At 39.1% G+C, this 22,961-nt stretch overlaps 1 protein-coding gene and 1 long non-coding RNA gene across 2 annotated transcripts; one reads left to right on the plus strand and one right to left on the minus strand.

Moving 5' to 3' along the window:
- Positions 1–1,693: 1,693 nt before the first annotated feature.
- LOC125006939 lies at positions 1,694–3,778 on the minus strand. The gene is made up of 2 exons (XR_007112619.1): positions 3,674–3,778; positions 1,694–2,132 (listed from the first exon to the last, which is right to left on the minus strand). It is a non-coding gene; the product is annotated as an uncharacterized LOC125006939 (long non-coding RNA).
- A 562-nt stretch (positions 3,779–4,340) lies between these two features.
- Positions 4,341–7,331, plus strand: lsm3 (LSM3 homolog, U6 small nuclear RNA and mRNA degradation associated). The gene is made up of 4 exons (XM_047584317.1): positions 4,341–4,399; positions 5,940–6,050; positions 6,236–6,331; positions 6,618–7,331. The coding sequence occupies exons 1-4, from the start codon at positions 4,379–4,381 to the stop codon at positions 6,696–6,698; spliced, it is 309 nt and encodes a 102-aa protein (XP_047440273.1). The 5' UTR covers positions 4,341–4,378; the 3' UTR covers positions 6,699–7,331.
- The last annotated feature ends 15,630 nt before the right edge of the window (positions 7,332–22,961 follow it).

The raw sequence follows: 22,961 nt of genomic DNA on the forward strand, positions 1-22,961 counted from the left end.
TCATTTACTTTGACCTCCGAGCAGCAACCTGGAAAGTGACACACTGACAAAAACAAGAAGGACAATGAACCTTGGAATAACGTCAAACGTTGAATAAAAAAGCAAACTAAGCAGTTATAGTGGACTCAATCACAATATAACAATGTTCAGCAGGGTCTTACTCCAGGGTAATCATGAAATGTTGTTTTCCTGGCTGCACATTAACTCGGCCGCTGTTAGAACATTTCATTCAGTCCATATAAAAATAGCCTCACGGAGAGAAATGAGTCTGTGTAGCTCGTGGCAGTCGTCTTTGGCTGCATTTGTCCCTGTTCAGACGGAGAAGATGTTATTCACGTAAATGCGTCAGTATGAGTAATCTTCATAAAACAATGCAGAGGAGCAGCGTCGGTGACGAGGTGTGAATCTGTGTCCTGTAGATTCTGTGTTTTAAGGTCGAATGTGTTTGAAGGGACGATGGGTCTGAATGGCTGGAAAAAAAACCCTCTCCCAAAACTCCCCATATAGCCAAAAAATAAACACTTATTGTCTGATACTGCTTTTCATGAGCTTGTGTTCTTCTTATTAAACCAAGGTGATCAAGTTTACTCGATTACTGATTATCGGTTTCGATTGACCCATTTTCTAATGCAAAGGAAGTGTAAGAATATTTTAGTCCTGCTTTTTTCCTGGCCTGTTAAAAAGAGGTTAATCATTTAACGGTGCAGAAACTCACACTTCACACCATCGTGTAAATCATTACCTTGATTACCTGAATACAACGCTCGACCTTTGTCAGACACTGTCTGGACAAATAAAGACTTCCTTCAGTGCAGTCTCTCTAGATGTTTGGATTTAGGTGACATGACCATGGCGGACATTTTCTTTTCTAAAACAATGTAATTTCCCAGATCAAATCTATTGGAATAAACAGACTGGACACAAGGAGGAACTAAGTAGGAAGTGTTTTTCTGTGCTCCAACACTGACCTCCTGTGGTCTTATGTGAGACTGCATCTGTTCCAGTCTTGCTCACAAAAGTATGTCTATTGGAAATGTGTTTGTTATATATATATATATATATATATATATATATATATTTTGTAAAAGGTAAAAGATGTGTTTACAATAAAGCAAATTTACCACATACGTCATTTTAAGACTGTTTTCTCTGGAAGTACTTTTCCACTTTTTTATTTTAATTGTATTATTTTCTTTCTTTTTTATTTAGAGGTAGTTTATTTGGTTGGTCTGTCTTTTCGTTTTATTGTGAATTATTTATGATACAATGATCAGACACAACACTAAGACCACCTTCCTAATATTGTGTAGGTCTCCAAAACAGTTGTGACTCATCAGAGACTGGACATGGTCCATTTCAGGGTGTCCTGTTTTTCATGTTTTTCTGAGTTATTTCATCCTGCTGCATCCTGCTGGGGAAGACGCCTCCCATCGAGGAGTGTCATCACTATGTAGTGGGGGCGCCTGGTCTGGTCTAGGTGGATTTGTTATGGGATGTGATCTTACGTACTGTCTTTTAGAATGCATTTATTTTTTACCAGTGTACCTAATGAACTGGCACGTGTATATAATGTGTTTTGAACCAGTGGAAGCTCCTAATAAATTCTACCACTTGTTTGCCTCCTAACTAAAAGAAACTTCGCAAAATCTCAATAATCTCATCAATTACAGTAACAAACTGACTGATTCTGTGGTTTAAATATAATAATTAATTAATTTAGATATCACAGCAGCAGTTAAATAAAAACAGAATAGGTAAGAAAAGAACAAAAATATAAAAGTAATATCTTATTTAAGATACAAGAAATATCGTGCACATCAATGTGGGCATCATGACCATCATGAATACTGACAAACATAACGAGGAGAGCTGGTCTTCAAAAACAAATACTGCACAGAATGAGCAGAGTACTTGAAGGCCTCAGAAGTTTCTACATTTCTACATAAAAATGACCATGTGATTGCTGATCTGTCATGAGAGGAACAACAGGACTTGTGTAACGTTTTGAGTCACTCTGATGCAGACATGTTGGAAAGGCTGCAAAAACTTGTAAGGGACACCGTGCATTTCTGCCCTCTATCCTCCTGCCATATGGCGTCATCTTTTGGTCGACAACTCACACCGACTGAAACCTGCAGAGACAAGAGAAGACATATGGTGTCTGCTGATTTCCAAATATAAAAACATTAACAACAGAGGCAGATTAACAACATCAGGGTTACAACAGGTTTGAATAAGTGAAATTTAAGACCATTTTAAAACCTTTATGGTTAAATTTAAGACGTACACGAAATATGAAAAATAAGGAAAATCAGGGGTGGGCTCCACTAATGAGGAACAGAAACAGAGGGAGTCATACTGCAAATGAAGTGGTAAATGGATGTAATGATTTCAAACTTGACCTAACATCATCTAAGTATTACAATACAATATATGGTCGTATTAAAGACTTTTTAAGGCCTTAAATTGGGATTATCCAATATCAGACTTTTTAAGACGTTTTAAGACTCAGCAGAAACCCTGGACAGGACACGGCTTTGCATCGGGCCGCGTGTTAAGTTGTTTGCTTTGTAGCAGGGATTTCTTCCACCACAGAGCTACGTATGCAGCTCAGGGAGGAATGGGTAATACCGCTGCTCTGCTCTGCCTCCTCTGCCTGCACACAAACCCAGTATGGAGCACTGGGCCGAACCGGGAGAGGAGGCACAAACACTATGGCACACTCACGTTCACATTTACACACAACAATTGAGAGGAAACACAGAGAGAAGAATGGTGGCAAAAATGAGACAAAAACAGGTGGGAGTTTAATTAAGAATAAGAAACATCAAAAAAAGATTTTTTCACATATTTTTATTCTTTTTTTCACCAGTAATAACAGCTTGTGTGTAAAAAGCAGGTAATTTAAATCTTTAACAAAATAGGGAAAAATAAAGATACAAGATAAAATAAAGATAAAAACTTCCAGCAGTATAAGCAAAGGACTAAGTAAAGTGGTGCAATGTTATTTTATTGTAGTTTCCTGGCTAAGATGAATGTTATAGGCATGTATAAAGAGACACGCTTCTCACAGAGAAATAAGATAAACAGATGTCACTAAATGTCTGGATTTGTCGAAAACTGTCACGCTTAGCTTGAATAACGATTAAAGATTATTGTGGGAATAGCTTCGGATTTATTTAGTTATTGTTAAACGTCCTGAGTAATCGGGAACTGTAGTAAAAAAACTAACCAAAACCCTTTTAGCTCAAATAAAATTCATCTTGCTGAAGGACACGCAGGCAGACACGTGGCACATGCGCAGTCCGAGTACAAACGTCAATGTAGTTTTTAAATAGAAGCTCGTACAGTATAATTAAATGCATGGACACGTGGATATAACCAAACAAAATATCCTTTAAATTTAGAGTGAACTTTTATTTATGTGTCTGTCGATAAAGTTTCCGCCTCACATAACAATACGGTACAGAAATTCGTACAAATAATAACTTACAGAAAGTTATAGGGGTCGATAAAACACTGATAATGTTTAATTTGTCGCTTATTATAACACGGTCGACCTGGTAACGTGAGGCAAATTAAAACAGAATAGTCAAGGTCTACATTTGGTGATGGAAAGAAAAAATGTTGAAAAGTGGCAGAAAGATACAAAAACTGAGGTTAATATACTTACATCTGAACAGCTTGTAGAGCGGTTATAGAGTCATGGTGGATGGAAAGGTCTGGAAAGAGAAGTAGAGGACAATAGTACAGCTTATCGTTTAATACAGGGTTGCCAGGTTTGAGCACTTTATCCTCTCACGCGTATTGTGAGAAACTATTGTGTTTCTTTTTCTTTTGCTCTTATAAATAGCATCAACTTGCATAGATAAATTGCAATGCATTTAATTCAGTGAATGATCATAAAACAAAGTGAAGCATTAAAGCAACATTTCAAACACACGGTAGTAGTCTACTGCACATGTGCAAAAATACACAAATCAGGAAAAGTAATATAGGATTTTTATATATTTTTTTGCCTTGATTTTTTGTTGTTTTGTTATTTTTAGCGTTTACAAACTCACTTTCATCAATTGGTTTAACCAGAAAGCAATCACTTGTGTGAGTGCAAATAGTTCCTATTCATTGCCATAAAGCAATAAATATGTTTAACAGAAGTTTAGTTCATGTGAAATACCGCATCTAAATTAAAAGTAAAAATATTGCAATCTCTCTTCACACGCTCCCCTTCTTTTACATCAAACATGTACTTGAAAAAACACACGGTAAAAACACTTGATTCGCCCACACTGTTTCCTGAAAATGCGTTGTTTCCCCAGACTTGGCAACCTGCGTACGGGCCAGCCTCTTCACGCGACACGACGCAGACTCAAAAATCATGGCGGACGAAGTTGAGCAGGTTGGTGTAGCTGCGCTTCATTTTACTCTTGTTTTTAACACAGCTTTTATTCAATTAACCCAAAATAAGGACAGCTGACAGATTTATTCGCGTGCTTCATTTAGTGCGTTTAACCCTTTTGTTTGTTTATTGTTTATGTGCAAACGGAGCGGAGCGGCCTGTCTAACCAAGCTAGCTCACCTAGCTGGGTTAGCATTTTAGTTCCACCGTCCAAATGACAAAACGTGTTTATTTGGCGGTGCTCTTCGGTTAACTTCACAATAAGTGTTATGAAGATTAAACACGTGAAATGTAGAATAGCACCTTTGCTTCGCCTCAATGTTGGACAGCGGGTAATAGTAGATGAATGAGTTTAATGTAGTAGAAGCCTGTTCAGCTTCACTTGCAGGTGTTGAGACAGTTTAGGTTTGTTAGAGCTCATGTAGTTGCCCCTACACTAAGAAAATTTAACTTATTTCATCTTTATATGTCGGCAGCTGTGTGGTGTTTCATAGCAGAGTTACGTTTAATATTAAAGTACAACCCATCTCTAAGAAGAAGAAGAAGGTGCAACGCTGTTCATGTAATACAATTTATTCGATACCTCGATTGATAGAAATGAACCACAATGAATGAAAGTTCCTACTAAGAAACTAAGGACTAAGAAATTGGATAAAACACCTGGAAACACATGAAACGTTTACATTTCATCTCGCTGTGTTTGTTAAAGTAGTCAAAATATTGTGAATGGGTTGATATGTGGAGTCATTGTAAAAGAAGAAACTGTCAAAAATAAATGGTTAATTCCTCTGTTGTTTAATTTAGTGAAAAACACAGAATATTGCATTCTTCTCTTTTTGTGAGCCCTGAGCTTTAGAAGCTGTCCATCGAAACAAAAAAAACAAACAAAACAAAACCTGTTTTTAAGCGTGTTTGTGTTCGTATCGTAACAGTGGGTCAGTAATTTGCCGATAGTCCTTCCTGTCTGATTTCCAGAATAATGTTTATCCACGCAGCAGGCTTGTGTAGTCAGGTGGTTTTGGTTGCTCTTGTTTGGCACTATTGACAATATCCAAACATCATTAAACCAGAAGAGGAAAATGTGTTAATGAAGCTACACTGACATGGTTTTGGTTTATAGCCGAACTAAAAAAAAAAAAAAAAAATTACAAAAGTTCAGATTCGTCTGTGGCCCGGTACCAATCTGATCGGGACCTCCATACAAATGACATTGGAATATTTTTATTATTTACCTTTTAAAACTTTGAAAACAGCAGTTTCTTTTTGTCTGAAAAAGTGGTTAAATGTAGACGTGCTTTGTATAAACTTGCTTGATAAAACACATCTTCTTTCATGACTGTTGAAACGGTGTCAGAAAGGTGCTGATTCACCTGGATGATCGTTTTGGAGGATGCATTTTATGGTGCTGTTACACTGGATTGAATTAAACACTGAAGTGTTTCTGATAGTTATGATATGTAGCGAAATTGGGTTGTCGAGATAATACTACTACTAGTGTGTGTGTTGAAACTATAACAAACTTATTTTATTTGTGCTGCAGCAACCGACAACCAACACGGTAGAGGAGCCTCTGGATCTGATCAGACTCAGTCTAGATGAACGAATCTACGTCAAGATGAGGAACGACCGGGAGCTCCGTGGCAGATTGCATGTAAGAGGTCTTCGCTTTAGTCCAGCTGCTCCAGGAATGAGGACAGTCACTTTGACTTCTGACAAAATTCTTTGAAAATATGCTGCTTAGTGACATGTCGTACATTTTTGTTCTTCTTTGTTACAAGGAGTGCAACAACTGGAGTGTGTTCTTCACTGTATTATTATTGTTTTTGTTCTTGCCAGGCCTACGATCAGCACCTGAACATGATCCTGGGTGATGTGGAAGAGACGGTGACGACAGTGGAGATTGATGAGGAGACTTATGAAGAACTCTACAAGGTACAGCACGGACAGTAGTGACAGGGAGTAATGCTGCTTCATGATTGTAGGGAACAGGAAAGACTGTTCCTGGCAGCGTTGACTTGTTAAACCGATACCTTTGTGTCATTCCAACAATTTACCTTAATGTTCCTTAAGCCTTCATCCAGACAAGACCAGTAGAGCTGCTTTTCCTCTGAAGTTATTGCATGTACTTTTTTTTTTATTTTTTATTGTAAGACGTTTAATAGTTTTTCCCAGTATCTCTGTACAGAATATTAAGTGTGCATTTTTTCTTTCATTTCAGTCGACCAAGAGAAACATCCCCATGCTGTTTGTAAGAGGAGACGGCGTTGTCCTGGTAGCTCCACCTCTCAGGGTGGGATAAATCCGAGCGTGTCCTAGTGTGAAGGAGGGTTTGTTTCAAATCATGAGGGAGAGGCCAGTGCTGCCATGACAGACTGAAACAGATCTCAGGCATCTTCATCAGACGTCCCAGAGGTCAGACTCCTGTCAGCATCAAAGTCCTCTCACTTTACATCAAAGAAACGTCACTTGTTATTATTTCGTTTTCTGTTTTGGCTGAGAATAAAAATCAAAGTTTGAGTAAAGGAAAAAATAGGGAGGACATCTTGGAAAGAATGAGTGTGTTTTGGTTTTTAATATTTTATTTGGGAAACTGATTTAAAAAAAAAAAAAAAGAAAAAGTATTACCAGACATAAAACCGAGCAAGAGTGTTATTTTTCCGGATTCTTGATTTTGAAATGCCTCAGTTAGTTTTATGTTGGTTCCCTCCAGAAGTGTTGGAAGTTTCTTTGAACAGATGATCTGTGAATATTTGGGACGTTTTTTTTTTTTCTCAGTTTCTGTTGGATGGTTTTAGTTAAATCTTTTTATATGTATTTTTGTAGTGTCGTATGGATGGAAATGTTGCCCAGATGTGTAAACAGACATTTTTTTTTCTCCTTTTTTTCGGTTAAGATAAAATTGAATAAAAAAAAGATAATTGGAAAAAGAAAATGTCTTTAGAGTCTTATCTGACAATCTAATTTAAACCACCTCCATTTTTTTTTCTTGTCAGTTGTTGCTTTTTCATACAAATCCAAACATACTCCACTAAAAGTCTTGTGTGGATACAAATATTACTTACCACCATTATGCATTTATTGTATTATAGGTTTATTATGGATGCGTCCGTGCATAATAATTACCACTGAAAAATAGATAATTAAAAAAAACAGTTGAGCAAAGCTCCCCTTTCTTTTTGCTGTAGGACTGTATCCTCTATACTCTTTATCAAGAGAGGTTTATGTTAATGGAAGGAATTTCAAAATTTTCACTACTGAAAATCAAGTACAAAATATATATACATATATATATTTCTTGTAGAAAGACCTTGTGTACAAAAAAAAAAGGTTGTCTAAAAATGTTTTAGTTGACATTAGGATTAAAAGACTGCCTGGAAATAATGTGTCGACAATGCAACTTTTGTTCTCCAGGGTCAACACTGACCCAGTCTCTTAGACTATTGATTATAAAGTCTAAATTAAAATCTACAGCGTAATTCTGTATTCATTGGCAGTGAACCGCATTTATATAAAATGATATAAAGACACGGAAAACGGGTGAAATATGACCGGGAGGACGATAGGAAGGTTAATAAAACTGCTGGTAACCAAACCACATTAATTTCTGTGCTGTGCTCCACAGTAAATATTTATCCAGCCATACATCTGGATATTATGTTTTCAAATTAATTAACTGGTTGTATTACTGCATTTTAGTCGCTAGATGTCAGTATAGCTCTTATTAACTATCTGCACTGTCATTCTGTTTAACAGGTGTTGCAATGAGGACTGGATTTGAGTAGGCTGTTAGTGTCCCCACAGACTGACGACTGACATTTGATAAAACAAAAATCAATTCTATTCAACTGTATCTATACAGTGTCAAAAACAATACTAATGATGAGACCAGGACCACGGATGAGTAGTATGAAGCTCCACAATCAGAAATACAGAACATTAGACACTCACAAGAAGATTGAGGAGGGAAAGGGAGATGGAGAGGGGGACACACAGTAGCAGTAGTAGCACACAATGCATAAGTAGTAAGTGAGAAGACATGAGATAAGAAGATCTACCAGGGTGTTAGTTTTGTGTCGATCATTTAAACTTCGTTGTTGTATTATTTATAGTAATGCCTTCAGGAAGATTGGGTAAAACGTTACCTTGGAGATGAAATGTATGACTCCAATCATTAGTGTTGTTTAGTCAATGTTAACATGCCGAGATGCTGAACCTTAAAGCCCGTAGAGTGACTAGAATGTATTTAATTTAAAGCACGGCCTCGCAGTGTTGCTTTCATTAATAATTCACCCTCCCTGCCAATCTTGCCTGAACCTGAAACTGATCGCGGTGATAAGCGCATTGCTCTATAAACCTTGTTCCAGATATGTGTTCAGTACACGCCACATACAACGAACGTACCGTACACGTTGTACAAGGCCAGAGTGAGTAGGAGTATAAATGCACTTTATATTAAACTGAAAGCGTTAACTCGCTTCACCTCTGTGCAGGTTTCGGCGCCACGGCTGTGAAATATTGATGGTCTCCTCACCCAGACTACAAAGCATGTTTCATTCCACGCGTTCGAAATTGCCGTTTTAAGAATTCAACAGCGACACGTTGTTCTAAGTTAAAACGGTTTCCAGCCGAATCATCAGTGTTTTAGAGCAGAGACCAGATTTCGTTAGTGGCTTCTGGTGTCTGCATATTATCGTTATGGGAACATTTTCGGATTTATTAGCAGTGTCTCTCCATGGAGGCAAATGCTGGTTCTTAATAAGAAATGGGGATGAATGGGAATCATTAGTTGTTCTTTTGTTTTTGTCTTGTGTGTTTTCCAGCTGTGGGGTTTGTATAACATAAGCACAATCCATATTAAGAAGCTGCACTGACCGTCTGGCTGCATCAACATCAGCGCCCATTATCGCTGTATAAAGCTACCTCCGAGGGACTATTACTGTAATGTAACATCGAAAGTGCAAGACCTTAATGCACTTTAATGAGGAGTTCAGCATTGTCTTGCATCCATAATCCAATTAGAGTAATAACAATAAAAAAAACTACTTTACATAGCACAACTAAAATAATTAATAAAAGTGCCAGTTCAAATTTCGCTTAGACCCTTCAGTCCCAACGTGCTCCATGTCATAATTCCATTTCCCATGAAACAATGACTATTGAGTTGCATTCATACTTTTTCCTTTGAAAGCAGGCAACTAGGGAGGTCAGTGGCAGGACATAACCATGGAGAATTGAACACTACATATCTGGCTGATTAATCAGGAAAGCTAACTACACTGAGAGCAGCCAACATCATCGCCCACGTCTGCGGATGTTATCGACTAATTGTACATGGGTGGAATTCAACAATACATCGTCCAAGTAGAATCTGAAGCCGGCAGAGCTGCTGTTGAATTTCATTGTCTGAAAAATGATTATATGTCCCCAAGTGCAGGATTAGTCATCACTGTTTTTCTGAAAAATATTAAAAATATTATATGAACACACCTCCAGTTCAAGACACCATTATTTAATAATAATAATAAAGTTCCAAGAAAAATATCATGGTGCAATAAAACCTTAATGTCGAGAAAGTTTATAGCGTAAAATTGCGCTTTAAAATGTTTCACTACTTCCTTATAGAGACACTCAGTACGTTTACATGCACGTGAAAAAACAAATTATTGCCTTAATACGACTTTAACTGGACAACTTAAGTGCATGTAAACACGTTACTCAGACTAAAATTGGAGTTCTCCTTATCTGGTTAAGGCAGCCAGATAATTTCGATTGGAAATTGATTTTCTCCGGCATGTATACACTTAATCGAACTTTAACTAGACAACAGGTGTGCTCATGCACAACAACCACTGTGCTGGTTTATGACCCTGGGAACAAAAACATTTAAGAAAGCCAGTTGCAGAAGAAGAAGGTAAACAGAGCTGGTAGAAGAACCACCTGAGGGATAGCGCACATCGTATCTGCACCATAAGTAGCGTGAAAAGAACGTACTAGATTAAAAAAGTGTACTATTATCCATCTTGTTGTTGTTTGAACAACTCTTGTTTATTATATGACATAATGGGTCAACCAGAAAGGGGGCCGTATTAACCCTGTGGGCATTAACCCACTGACAAGACACACATATCGCCACCTATGGTGGAGGAGGTGGACATGTTCCGTCAGTTATTCGATTTTCTCCGTTGCATGTAAACTGGACTGTAGTCAGAAAGTTGAGTTGTGTAGCTGTGCATGTAAATGCTGAAAAACTAAAAACTGACGGTTTTATTGCTGAGAAGTCAAGGCTCAGAAGAAACCAATGAGTAGCTCTTCAGGGGCTGGGAAGAATAAACAGAACAGACCTGCTGGAGGTCAGAAAATATTCCCAAACCCTGCCGACTATGGATGCTTGCTGCCAGTCTTTCTCCAGTTGCCAACTGGTGGCGCGTTGGCAATTTGCACAGAACCAGCTTAGTGAAATTGTTGACAGGACACACAAGGGCACTTATCCCTTTATAGCCAGAATTTTTAGACACACTAGCATCGTGCCTCTCGGTATGGCACTTTGTTCCAGGCAGAAATACCAAATATTAGATGAATAACCATGACATGACATTTTGTGCAGACATTCATATGACCCCCGGGATGAATTGTAATGTCTTCCCCTGCCTTTTCTCATAACACCATCTTTCTTCCCCCTATTGCTCTGCAATGCCGTCTCTTTGTTGTTCAGCAGCAGGAGGACAGGGAATTAAACCTCAGAAAAACCACTTCGGCTGCCTGATTTTATCTCATGTCGTTGCCTCAGATCCAGCGGCAGTATTCAGGCATTCATCAATGACAATGCAAATGTATTTTCAAGCATAATACTTCCAAGGATTTCTAGGCGCTTTCGCCAAAAGAAATCTCAAGCTCCGTTCGAAAAGGCGTCAACCTGTCTCAGAGGATGTCATGAGATACATTCTCTCCTTTTTAAATCTGAAATTAGTTTCATAATGAAATGGACTGAGATCTCGTAAAGAGGTGTGGTTGGATGTGCCTGGTCTTTAACAAATTCACAAGATATACTGATATCCATTTTTAAGTAAATGTACACTATACGAGTCAAACGTTTGGACACACCTTCACCTTCACATTCAATTCAATGAGATGGTGTGTCCAAACCTTTCACTGGTAGTGTTTGTTTACTGTCTTGTTTCTCATTTTAATGTGTTCTTGTGTAAGTTTACTGTGTTGCTTGATCGTTTGACACTTTCCATATTTGGATCCTAAGGACAGACTTGTTGTCAACCGTAAAACCATCATATTAGGCTTCAGTTCAGATCCGTTTTAAGCCCCAGTGGAAACCAAACAAGTCCAGTTACCCATGGTTCAGCCTTGTTTTGTGAACTGTGACCTGACCTGACCAACCCTAGGTGTTCCCTAACAAAACCCCAACAAGTGTTTTTGTTTTATTACCTTTGAGATACAGTTGTATTTTAAGCAAAAATGTGTTGCAGTGGTTTTGTTTTGCTGGAAATTGGGTGTAAGGGAAGTGAACTACAAGATTAATGCTACCGTTTAATGAACTTGTGGTTATGACCCAGAACTTAAATACGCACGATGCTTTACATTCAAGTGGTAACAGCAGGCATAAGGCAACTGCTGGCATCTAAAAGCCACACTGGGTAGTTCAATGTAGGATATGCAAAGGATGAGGCTATCAGGAATATCAGTATTTGACACATTTTAAAGTTTTAAGGAAAACTTATACGACTAAATTACAATATATTAACTCACCATCCATTTCTGTTGACATCGGCAAACAACACGTCACCTAGGGTTAGGGTTCGCTACTGGCTAGAGGGCATTCTGTGATGAGCAGGTTTTGCCATGTGACCTCAGTACCTTACAGCAAAGATAGATAATGCCTATATAAATGCCTATATATAAAACATTCAAACATGATGATGCTATCGTGCTATCGTGATGCTTGTAATTGATTGACTAAGACCACACCTACAAAGATCACAGCTACAAATCCAATTTTCCGTCATCTGAATTATTCACACCTCTAGACAAACACGAGGGTGGTATTAACCCTCTGATCTAATTCTTAGAAAGTAGATGAATGCTCTGCCAATTTGCAAACAATCCTTATAGAGATATTATGTGCTTGTTTGTAATTGATTGACTAAAATCACACCGACAAATCCAATTTTCCAACGACCAAGTGTTGCAAAACTGCTGGTGTTGTGTAATCTACCACCTTTATTTACATTTTATTTGGGTCATTAGGCACCAGGAAAAGCAGCCTACAACCCTGTTCACTGGGCTCTACTTTAAACGGTGCCTGGGCCCTAAAATCAAAAACAAAGGACTCTCAAGAGCTCTGTGAAACCGCAACGTCTGGCATTAATATCTGTAGATTGGAGCTGCTTTAGTGGTATAATATTACCACGTAAATTATAAAGATTTAATGTATCCATTTCTGTATTCATTTAGAGAATGTGTCATTAAAAAAAATGGAAACTGGACGCAAGACATCAAGTGTGATCAAAGTGTATTCATAGCAGGGATTTACAGGTGAGTGCTAAGGGCCTTGGAGCCTCTGTTTATCCTCTTGGCTTGTTGTTACTGGACTTAAGATGCTGTGTTCAAACAAGTGCTTTATATTCAGGGCATCTACATCTACATCTACATTCTAAATAAATCTGAACTTGGGGTGTCTGTGCATAGTGTAAAAGAGTAGTAACATTGGAAACGCCTCTAAATCTTCGCAAACACAGCATTCAGTAAACATACGAGTCATGGGGATCATCCGAGGGTACGCCATAAACGTGAAAGAGCTTCATTCTTTCATCGCCATTTATCACCTGTTTGTGATGTTCAGCACATTCTCCGGCAGCTGACTGACGGGACTGTCCCTCAAATGTTACATCATCCCCGACTTTGAAGCGGCTATCAAACAAATACTGAATGACTTCATGCTTCGCATGTCTTTACACTTGTGTCAGAGATGCTTTTTAAGCTTTAATCACTGGAGCCCTGATGTGATGAGGCCACATTGCTCAGCATTCACACTCAAGCTAAGAATGTCTCTGATGTGGCTGACGTTATTTAAATGTGCCCCCACATACCGGATTAGAGAGGTGAACTTTTTTGGTCATTGTCGTTGACTGCACTGTTTGTGCTCATATTGCAAATTAAATATGTCTAAAGAGACACATGAGCCACAAGGCGGCATTTAACAAACTTGATTTATACGTCCACGTTCAATCTATGCAGAGCCTTTTCATGTAGTAGTGGCCATTAACTGGTTTCTTTCCGCACTTTGAACACGTGTGACTGAAACTGAGGAGCTCAGGATGAAGTTGGAGATAATAAACGTTGAACAATAGTTGTTGTTTTACTGGAATCACTGCATCACTTTGCAGTAGTGTACACAGCTGTACCCTCTTGCTGGTTGAGATGGGTTAAGGAATTTTAATTGTGGTGTTTTGGTGTTTCTCTTGTGTGAAGTTGATCTAAGGTAGCTGGAAGAAGGAGCTGTGGTTTCTGATGTAGGGTTTTATTTTGTTGATTTAAGTTTGATTGGCCAGGAATTTTCAGTGTTATTATTATTTTTTTTAATATGGGTTTAGTTTTGAATGTACAGGGTCATACGGGAGACACCAGGTCCTGCAGCCTTTAATGGTCTGGCCCGAGTGGCTTCTCTTTCTTTTTAGCTACTTTGACCTGCCTACCAGGTTTATCTTCATTTTGACTTTGAGCTGCTTAATTTTGAATAAATCAAAGGCAACTTTTGTTTGTGTTAGACCTCTTTGTTGAGAGCCAACACAAGCAGGAGTTATTACGTACAAACATACCAGTAAATGGCGTGGATTAGTAATGGGAGGTCTTTCTTTTCAGCAACTTAATTAGCAATCTGTGACAAAGGTCCCACTGAGATTTTAATTCACACTATTGGATTCAAAGTGCAGAGTGTTAACCCTTACACCATAGAACCGTCATCTGAATTATTCACACCTCTAGACAAACACGAGGGTGGTATTAATCCTCTAATCTAATTCTTGGAAAGTAGATGAATGCTCTGCCAATTTGCAAACAATCCTTATAGAGATATTATGTGCTCACTTGTAATTGATTGACTAAGATCACACCGACAAATCCAATTTTCCAACGGCCGAGTGTTGCAAAACTGCTGGTGTTGTGTAATCTACCACTTTTATTTAAATTTTATTTGGGTCATTAGGCACCAGGAAAAGCAGCCTACAACCCTGTTCACTGGGTTCTACTTTAAACGGTGCCTGGGCCCTAAAATCAAAAACAAAGGACTCTCAAGAGCTCTGTGGAACCGCAACGTCTGGCATTAATATCTGTAGATTGCAGCTGCTGCTGACATGCAGCTTTAGTGGTATAATATTACCACGTACAGTATTTGCGGACTGCATGTCACTACATGTTCATAGGCACAGTAGATAAGAAGAACTGAAAATAGACTCACAATGTGCATTTGTCACATGATGAAGCATGGCAGACAAAGATAACGGTGACTAGAAAGACACGCAGCGCATGTACACAAAAATAAACCAATCTGAGGCTGAGATCAATGCGTGTCCTTAAATGAAAACAGCCCCCTCTCTCTCTCTCTCAAACACACACACAGACGCTGCTTTTCCTCTCATGGAGGTGTCAGAAATACCGATGACCTCCTACTGTCTGCAGCTTATTTCTGTATTTAACACTGAGCGGTGCAACAAAACCCCGTGTTTGAGTGTTTAACTTCGTACCGGACTGTTACAGGTTTCTGCGGCTGCTGTCAGATGTTGCTCTGTATATTTATAATCCACAGTATAAACACACGCCGTTGCTCCCCTTGGAGACTCGCATTCAACCGAATCCCTCTGTGGGCTGTTTTTACCAGTTTAACGTGAAGTGTCACGCAGGTGTCCTCGAATGCAGCTGCATCCCCATCTGCCAGTAGAGGGAACTGAGCAGGTTGCAGTTTTGACATTTTCAAGGTTGCCGCGTGGATCATGTTCTCCATAAATATTAACTAAGACATATATAACTTAGCCGCCATGATTGCCCATATTGTATGATTATTCCACTGGTCTGTTCTGCACATGAAACATCTGCTGTATGTCTCTCCAGGATGTACGAGTTTTAGGTTTCATATGCTATATGCTAATTAGCGACTTGTATTACCTGGCTAATCGAAATATAACTTCAATGTTTGCACATGCCCTTTAGTGGCATTTGCTCAACACTGTTGAGAAGGAAGTAACAACGCCCTCACCAGACTTATTTGTTTCTCTCTACATTCCCTTGAGTCAGTCTAAATGTTGGACAGTTAAACAGATTCCTGTGTACATATGTGTGTGTGTGTGTGTGTGTGTGTGTGTATGTGATGTGTTACATAACATCATGTCACGGCCGCTCGGTACAACGCACACGTGACCTCAGTGCTAAATCCCTGCTATCCTCTTTGTGAATGCACATGTTTGTGGTGTGTGTACTCTATGTTTGATTTACTGATAAGTATGTGCCAGTTGCTGTTTCTTTATGTACTTTCTTGAGTGGGACAGCCGTGTCAGCCTTGGTGCTTCATTGTGGGTTTAATGCTGCATTTTTACAGGTTTGGTTATTTCTCTATTTAAGCAATTGCAATAAAGTCTTTTACAACCTCTTCTCACTCTGATGTTTGGCTCTTTATGTTGCGGGCCCATGAAACAGGTTATGACAGAGTAGCTTCAGTACTAAGCACCTCAGTACTGCTTGCATATTGTAATTAGTGTCATTTGCCTATGTGTGAGTAGTTGGATTCCCTAATTTTCTTGATAAATAACAACTTAGTCTGAAGTAGCTTGAACCACCACAAGGATTCACAGAGGTCAATATATCAGCTTTAAGTTAATTTACGATTAGCCTAAACAGCAGTTTTAAAAAAAAAAAGACTTTTTGTACAGATCAGTGGTTAAGACCAACAAACAAAGTTGAATAAGGCGAGTGGGCAAGTTTAAAATTTAACCAAAAAAGACTCAGACTGTGCTTTCACATGGTTTGGAAGTAGTCACCATAAATAATTCAGATGCATTTTTAAAATGCAGCTGTGACCCAAAAAAATGAAAATGAAAGAAAAAAAAATGAAAGCTGAAACACATTAAATATAGGTCTCTCACCACTTTTCCTGTTTGCATCAAGACTTTATTAATCAAAGAATTCCTCAACAATGTCTGCAGCGATGGTTAGAAATTCTTACTGTAACCAAATTTGTTAAGGACCGCCTGTATGGTTAGGCTGAAGCCACACAGCAATCATAGACATACTTTCAGCCTACTGTAAATCACTGTGGTGAGGTAGAAAACCACAGAGGCTGCCGGCAGGCGCAAACATCCTTTAGCAACAGTAACATTTTCCAGCGTTTGCTTTGCTGTCTGATCACTGATAGATGTCAAGTATGTGTGATCGGTCCTGTTTTTGTCATTTGATGATGATGATTATAATGAACCAGTATAAATGTCTAAATGTCACGTGTCCGTTTAAGGTGAGAGCAGAATGTACACTTCTTTTTCAGTCCATTAGCTACACCAGTGAAAACACATGCATCCTGCTATATCAGTGCTGTGGGTCTTTGCTTCATTAAGTGTATGGTATTAAGTTTATGCTGAAAAAAGAAGGATTGGATTTCAACTTTCAATTTTAGAACGTCTAGTCAGTGATAATTTAAAACTGTAGCACTATTACAGAAAAGTGTCCCTTCTCCTTCTCTCTCAACTCTTTTTTTCATTCTGTACAGGATTGTTTTAGACCTTTTACATGTAAACAGCCAAACAAACACTTCTGTGGTAAATTCAATCCAGTTTAACAGCAACACAAACTACATCATCTAAGTCAACATGAGCATCAGTGGCTCATGAACTGAACCAATGATCATTGGAAGAAAGTGACTTGGTCTGATGAATCACATTTTCTTTTAACTCAGGTGGATGGTTGGATGCGTGTGCATCACTTACGTGGGGAACACATGGCACCACGAGGCACTATCGTCTATTTTGGGCTTGGATGAGACCCACAGCGAGGAACCACCGTTGAATTGTAGGTACCTGTGAGCTTTTGAGTAATAAACTGTTAAATGTTTGACTGCAGTCTGTAGTATTATCGCTTCCATCAGAACACTGAAGCCATGGAAGCCATGACATAAGGCAAACTAGCGGAAAATGCAAGTACAGTGATTAAAATACCTCAGTCTTTAAATTGGCTTTAGAAGCAACCTTCTGGCTTTACAGCACACCGGCTTTCAACTACTTGTTTACAGCTTGTCGGCCTTTGAATGATGTTGAACCCGTTCACTGATGAACCGAGATTTCTGTCTCTGCCTCTGAGGTCTTATAAACTCATCAGCTTTAAATCAGACAGACAGCACACTGAATCACACGGACCACAGAGCTGCGCACTCTAACTCATTATCAACGTTTCACCAAGTGTGATGACACAATCACATGAAACACGTCAGTCAATGACTATTGAATTGAGTGAATACAATTAAAAGACAAAAATATATCTATATATAGTGCATGTAATATATATAACGCACAGCATGTACCAATAAATCAGAAAATTAGTGACCACATCATTTTTTTTATCACGGTATCATTTCACCCGTAGTTTAAACCTGTAATTTAAACTGAAGGATAAATGTATACATAAGAAGTTCCACTCTGTGTGCAAAATTTCTTATTCATGGCTATTGCGCCTGTGCTCCAGTCCTTCTATAATGATGTAGTTTTTGAGATATCTGAAAATGTATTCAAGGCCATCTTCACTTCCAGACGCTACCAATAACCACATGGATCTGTCATTCAAAAAGCTGCAGGCCAAATATAGACCAGTCGAATGCCTGTCAGCAATGGACGTATTTTAGATGGACTCAGCCCTGAGAGACTTGTCCAACACGGTGTTGAGATTTCATCATAGGGTTGGATTTCGGACACAGCCATCATTTTAGTGGTGTCTGAAACCTTAGTGATCAAATTCTATGCCCTACATAAGACACTCGAAATTTCTAGCCTGGCCTCCAGGCTAGAAAGTTTCAGATTTGTTGATCTGACTGGTTGTAGGTAGCCTGCAACGGACAATGACGCACACATGGTCCATGACAGTGGCTCTCGAAATGGCTTCATACAACAACTGCCCATATAGTTCTGTGTAACAAACCATCTGTGTCCCAAGCTTTAAACATCTGTCCAGATAAATGGAAACCTCAGGTTGGTTGAACTGGTGTTAAGTTCTGGCCTTTTGACTTTAAGTTTTTCATAAATCTAAAATTGGAATGCTATTTACATAGCTATGGCACGTAGGACCTTGCATGAATGATCAAATGAAAGTAATAACTTGTCGTACATTTTGAAATACTTCCATCAATCAGCTGCAAAAACAAGTCCCACTTCAATAGAGACTTTGACTTAAGCCTGTGTTGCTTCATATTGTCAACGAATTGTCAGTTACTTAAGTTAAAGATGGTCGAAAATAGATTAATTATCTGTAAAGTCACCTCAGTTTAGAAGTTAGTATCTTAAAAAAAGCATTACATTTTGCACTTACGTTGTACTGATGTGGTTTCATCTTTACCATGAAACGTTCCTCACAGTGTTGTTGCAGCTAACCTTCCCCTTTATAGTTGATGTTTTCTTATTTCATTTAAAAAGGTTAAAAAGTTGAGAAAAACACATGGTTTCTGTGGGTGTTTCCTCGAAAAAAATTTTATGGGTTGGACATTGTAATCCTGTGCTACCAGTATTTATGTGGTAACCGCCTGCTGGGAGCCAGGACTCCTGTTGTTATTTACCATCCAGCTGATGATGACTCCCTGTAACTTTGAGCATAAACAAAAAATAGGCTCGCAGCCTTATTTATTTGCAGTCTGACTGAGATGCAAGGCCAAGGATCCAAAGTGTAATGCAAAAACAAATCCATTCACTGTTTCTTCTGTCTGCAACAAGTGACCCATTGTAGGGGTTGAAAATAAGAGCCCAGAGGGAAATGTTATACAAGAGAGCGGGACAGACAGCCAGAAAATACCAAGATGCCACAACCGTTTTATGATGCCAAGGCAGATCTGCCCGCTGAGCTCCAGAGCAGAGACCCAGGCACCGCTGGCCGCGCGTGTGTGTGTGTGTCTTTATGAACGTGAATTAGAGGTGCCACAAAGTCTTAAAATCCAGATGAAAATATTATAAAATAAATTGACGTCTGTTCCCAGTAATTTTAGTCATTATAACCTAGAACGTCTGTTACAATATTCCTTGCATGAGTTTGTGTTTTTCATCTGTTATTTTGCAGTTTTCTCATTCCTGGTCACACGCTACAAATACTGGAATTAAACCAAAGCCTTGTAGCCAAAACCAGACCGTTAAGCTGCGCTTTTCATGTCACAAACATGTGAACCGGGTGTGTAATTTGTGGTTTTGTCACACAATCTTTCCAGATACAAAGCGCATTACACACAGTAATATGTAATTACATGAGAAATCAAATGCTCAGATAAATGGTGCCCACAGGATTTCATAACATTGCAAATCATCCAGGAGCACTGAGAGGCATCTGTGGCGAGTCCAGACGCCCGTACCTGGGAGCTGCCAGTGCGGCCTCGGCCCTCTGCAGCAGCTCCACTGCAGCTGTCAGGAAGTTGACATGTCTTCATTTCGAGCAGATTTTCAAACCAACAACCAACTGCTCAGACACAAGCTCCCCTTAAGATTCTTCTGCTGCTGTTTCTCCACTCTGTTACTGTGCGGTAATGAAGGCTTAGGAGGCTAATGAGTCTGAAATTCCTCTGAAATTGACTACTGGCACAGTCAGCAGGACGCAGGCGACACAGCAGCCTCACGTTATATAGTGTTGTTTTTTTCCCCTTTAGTTTATTTAGTCAAATGGAGCCTTTAACTGGTTCTATTGCTTCCATTGGTTTATATGGTGCTACAACATTCCTTATTATCATTTATTTATTAGTCAGGTGTATGCTCATCCTTTCTGCCGGAAGGAGCTCATTACCCATTCCTTCACATCTCCCCAAGAGGGGGGGGGATTTTTGCGGAGCATCGGGACGACAGCGAAATTCTTTTTAAGTAACATTGTTTGCAGGTTTTTAATGTGACTGAGAAAATGAGTCGGCCTGTTTTTACATGTGCCTTTAAAACGTGACTTAATTTGGGTCGCGTGTCTGCGTTTGCTTTGATGTAATCACAGAAATGGCCTTTTATTCAGCTGAGGGGCAGCAGTGACTCATCTGAGACCAAATGTTCTAAAAATGCCTCTGTTTCACCCTGGACCCGTGTGCGTCCTCACCTACTGCTGAAGTTATGATGCAGTTGAATTCTTCTGTATATGAGAGAATGGGGTATGACACTTTAATCTCTCTCTTTTCATTTCTTTTTTATTTGCATCTCTGTTTTACCCTTATAGCACCCTTTACCCTCATTATTCATATATCATGTGTGTACTAATGAATGTAGAGAAAGTGACATGGACATTTACATGGACAGGATAGTTTTTCATTTTACACCTCCAAGAGTCATTTATAACATCAATCACAATATAATGTTTTGACATACGGAAAGCAATCCTGCTCACCGTGGAGTGTTGTATCTGACAGGAATACAAAATCTGAATGTGAATTTTAATCAGTTCTGTTTTAAAGAAGACGAATAGACACTCTTTTTTTAATGTTGCAACCCTGTATTCTGGCTTTGTTCATCTTTTCAACTGTTTTTATTTATTTTTACCACCAGCACGTTTCTGTCCCTCCCTGCAAAAAAAAAAAAAAAAGATACATCACCTGAAGATTGCCCCACGTGGGGTGAACATGCACACAAAGAATCTATTCATTCCCGCCAGAGAGAAATGATCGAGTGTTTTCCTATTGTGCATTGCTCTCAGTCTCCCTAATCGTGACAGTCTGCTCTGGTCTAGGTGGTTGCATGAGGTATTTATATCCCTATTTTGGACAATAATTACAATTATTAGAGGAATACTAGTTTCCCTTTAAATTTAGCCACTACCTTTAGTCTCTGGTGTTCTTTGCTGTGTACGACCACCATGCGCTCCCTGACTCTACCTCTTGATCTGCAGAAACACACAACATTTCTAACATGTTTTTGAAAATGTTAGAATAATTAGTAGTTGTGGCTTAAGGCGAGGCAATGTGATATTGGTGAGAGGGTCCTTCACAAAACTTCTGAACCTTTACAAGAACCTTAATGCATTAACCCCCAGTTTAATGGGTTGATCCAAAGGCTTAACTATACAAGCGCTGAGCACAGACTCATTAGAGCAAGTGATTGCACCTGTGTCCAATCAGGGCTTTGGAACTCCACTGAGCTCCCAGTTTAATGGCGTACATTTTAGGGTTCATGGACAGCCAGGCTCTTATGGCTGGCAGTAGCAAAAACAGTTTTCATGCTTCTGAGTGAGATTCCTAAGAGAGTCTGTGGCCCACTTAGAAATGACTGCTAGTTCTTGGCTTTGTCCTCAGCGTGAGGAAGACACTTCATCTTTCTGTGGATCAGAGCTTCACAAACAGAACCAAACAGCCCGAGGCCAAGTGTTCGTCATGGTAAGTTATGTACTTTTAAATAATTTTGTTAATCATTTTCTTATATCAATGCCCATTAGTTGTTAAATATTGTTAGAGGTGTTCAAAGGGTTTATTACTTTAGCTTGAAGCAATGTGTAGTAAAAGGTTTGAACTTCACGTCATGATGTACAATCACAATTAAATAAACACCATATGGCAGCCTTCAAGATCTAGATCTTCTAGAGAAATAATAATAGTTTCTGAAAGCTATCTGTCACTTAATGAACAAAATGGGTAAATGTCAGCAAACTGGTGCTAAACTGTCTGCAAATTTTCTATCATAGGAAGTTCAATGGGATTATAATTTGGCTGTATATGTCCTGCCTTTAGTCTGTGAGTATCTCACACCTGGGTCCTCTGTGGACACAGGTGACAGAACATGCTGGCACACGAAGAGACAGGAGGTTCGCTGACGCAGGCAGAGCATAAGGCCTTACAAGGGAAAAAAATAAAAGACAAAAGGTCACGTTGCAGAAAGAGTGAGCACATGTGGTAGTGAACAGATTCTGCTTGGCTGCAAGTGTTAAGTTGCATCACTAATTTCTAAGCAACCTCGCCCATTGTGTAGGAACATCTGAGAATTTCCTGAACATGTCAAATCAGGTAGATTCACTCAGTGCATTTACATGCATGGCTTAATCGAGCTATGCTCGACATTCGACTTTCTGAATGTGGTCCGGAGAAAATCAAATAACTGATGGGAACATGTCCTCCTCCCCCACGCAAGGTGGCGATATGAAACACGGCCCCCCTTCCGGTTGACCTAGTACATAATATAATAAACTGCAGTTGTTTGGGTGGCAGACCGGTATTTCAAACAACAACCAGATGGATAATAGTTCAGCTTTTCTTTCTTCTTCTGCGACCGGCTTTCTTGTATGTTTTTGTACTGGGGTCGTACGCCAGCGGTGCAGTTGTGGAGCATGTGCACACACATTATCCGATGGAAAATGCGATTCACTGTAT

Source organism: Mugil cephalus, chromosome 4, assembly GCF_022458985.1.
Source record: "Mugil cephalus isolate CIBA_MC_2020 chromosome 4, CIBA_Mcephalus_1.1, whole genome shotgun sequence".
In the NCBI taxonomy this organism is placed as follows: Eukaryota; Metazoa; Chordata; class Actinopteri; order Mugiliformes; family Mugilidae; genus Mugil; species Mugil cephalus.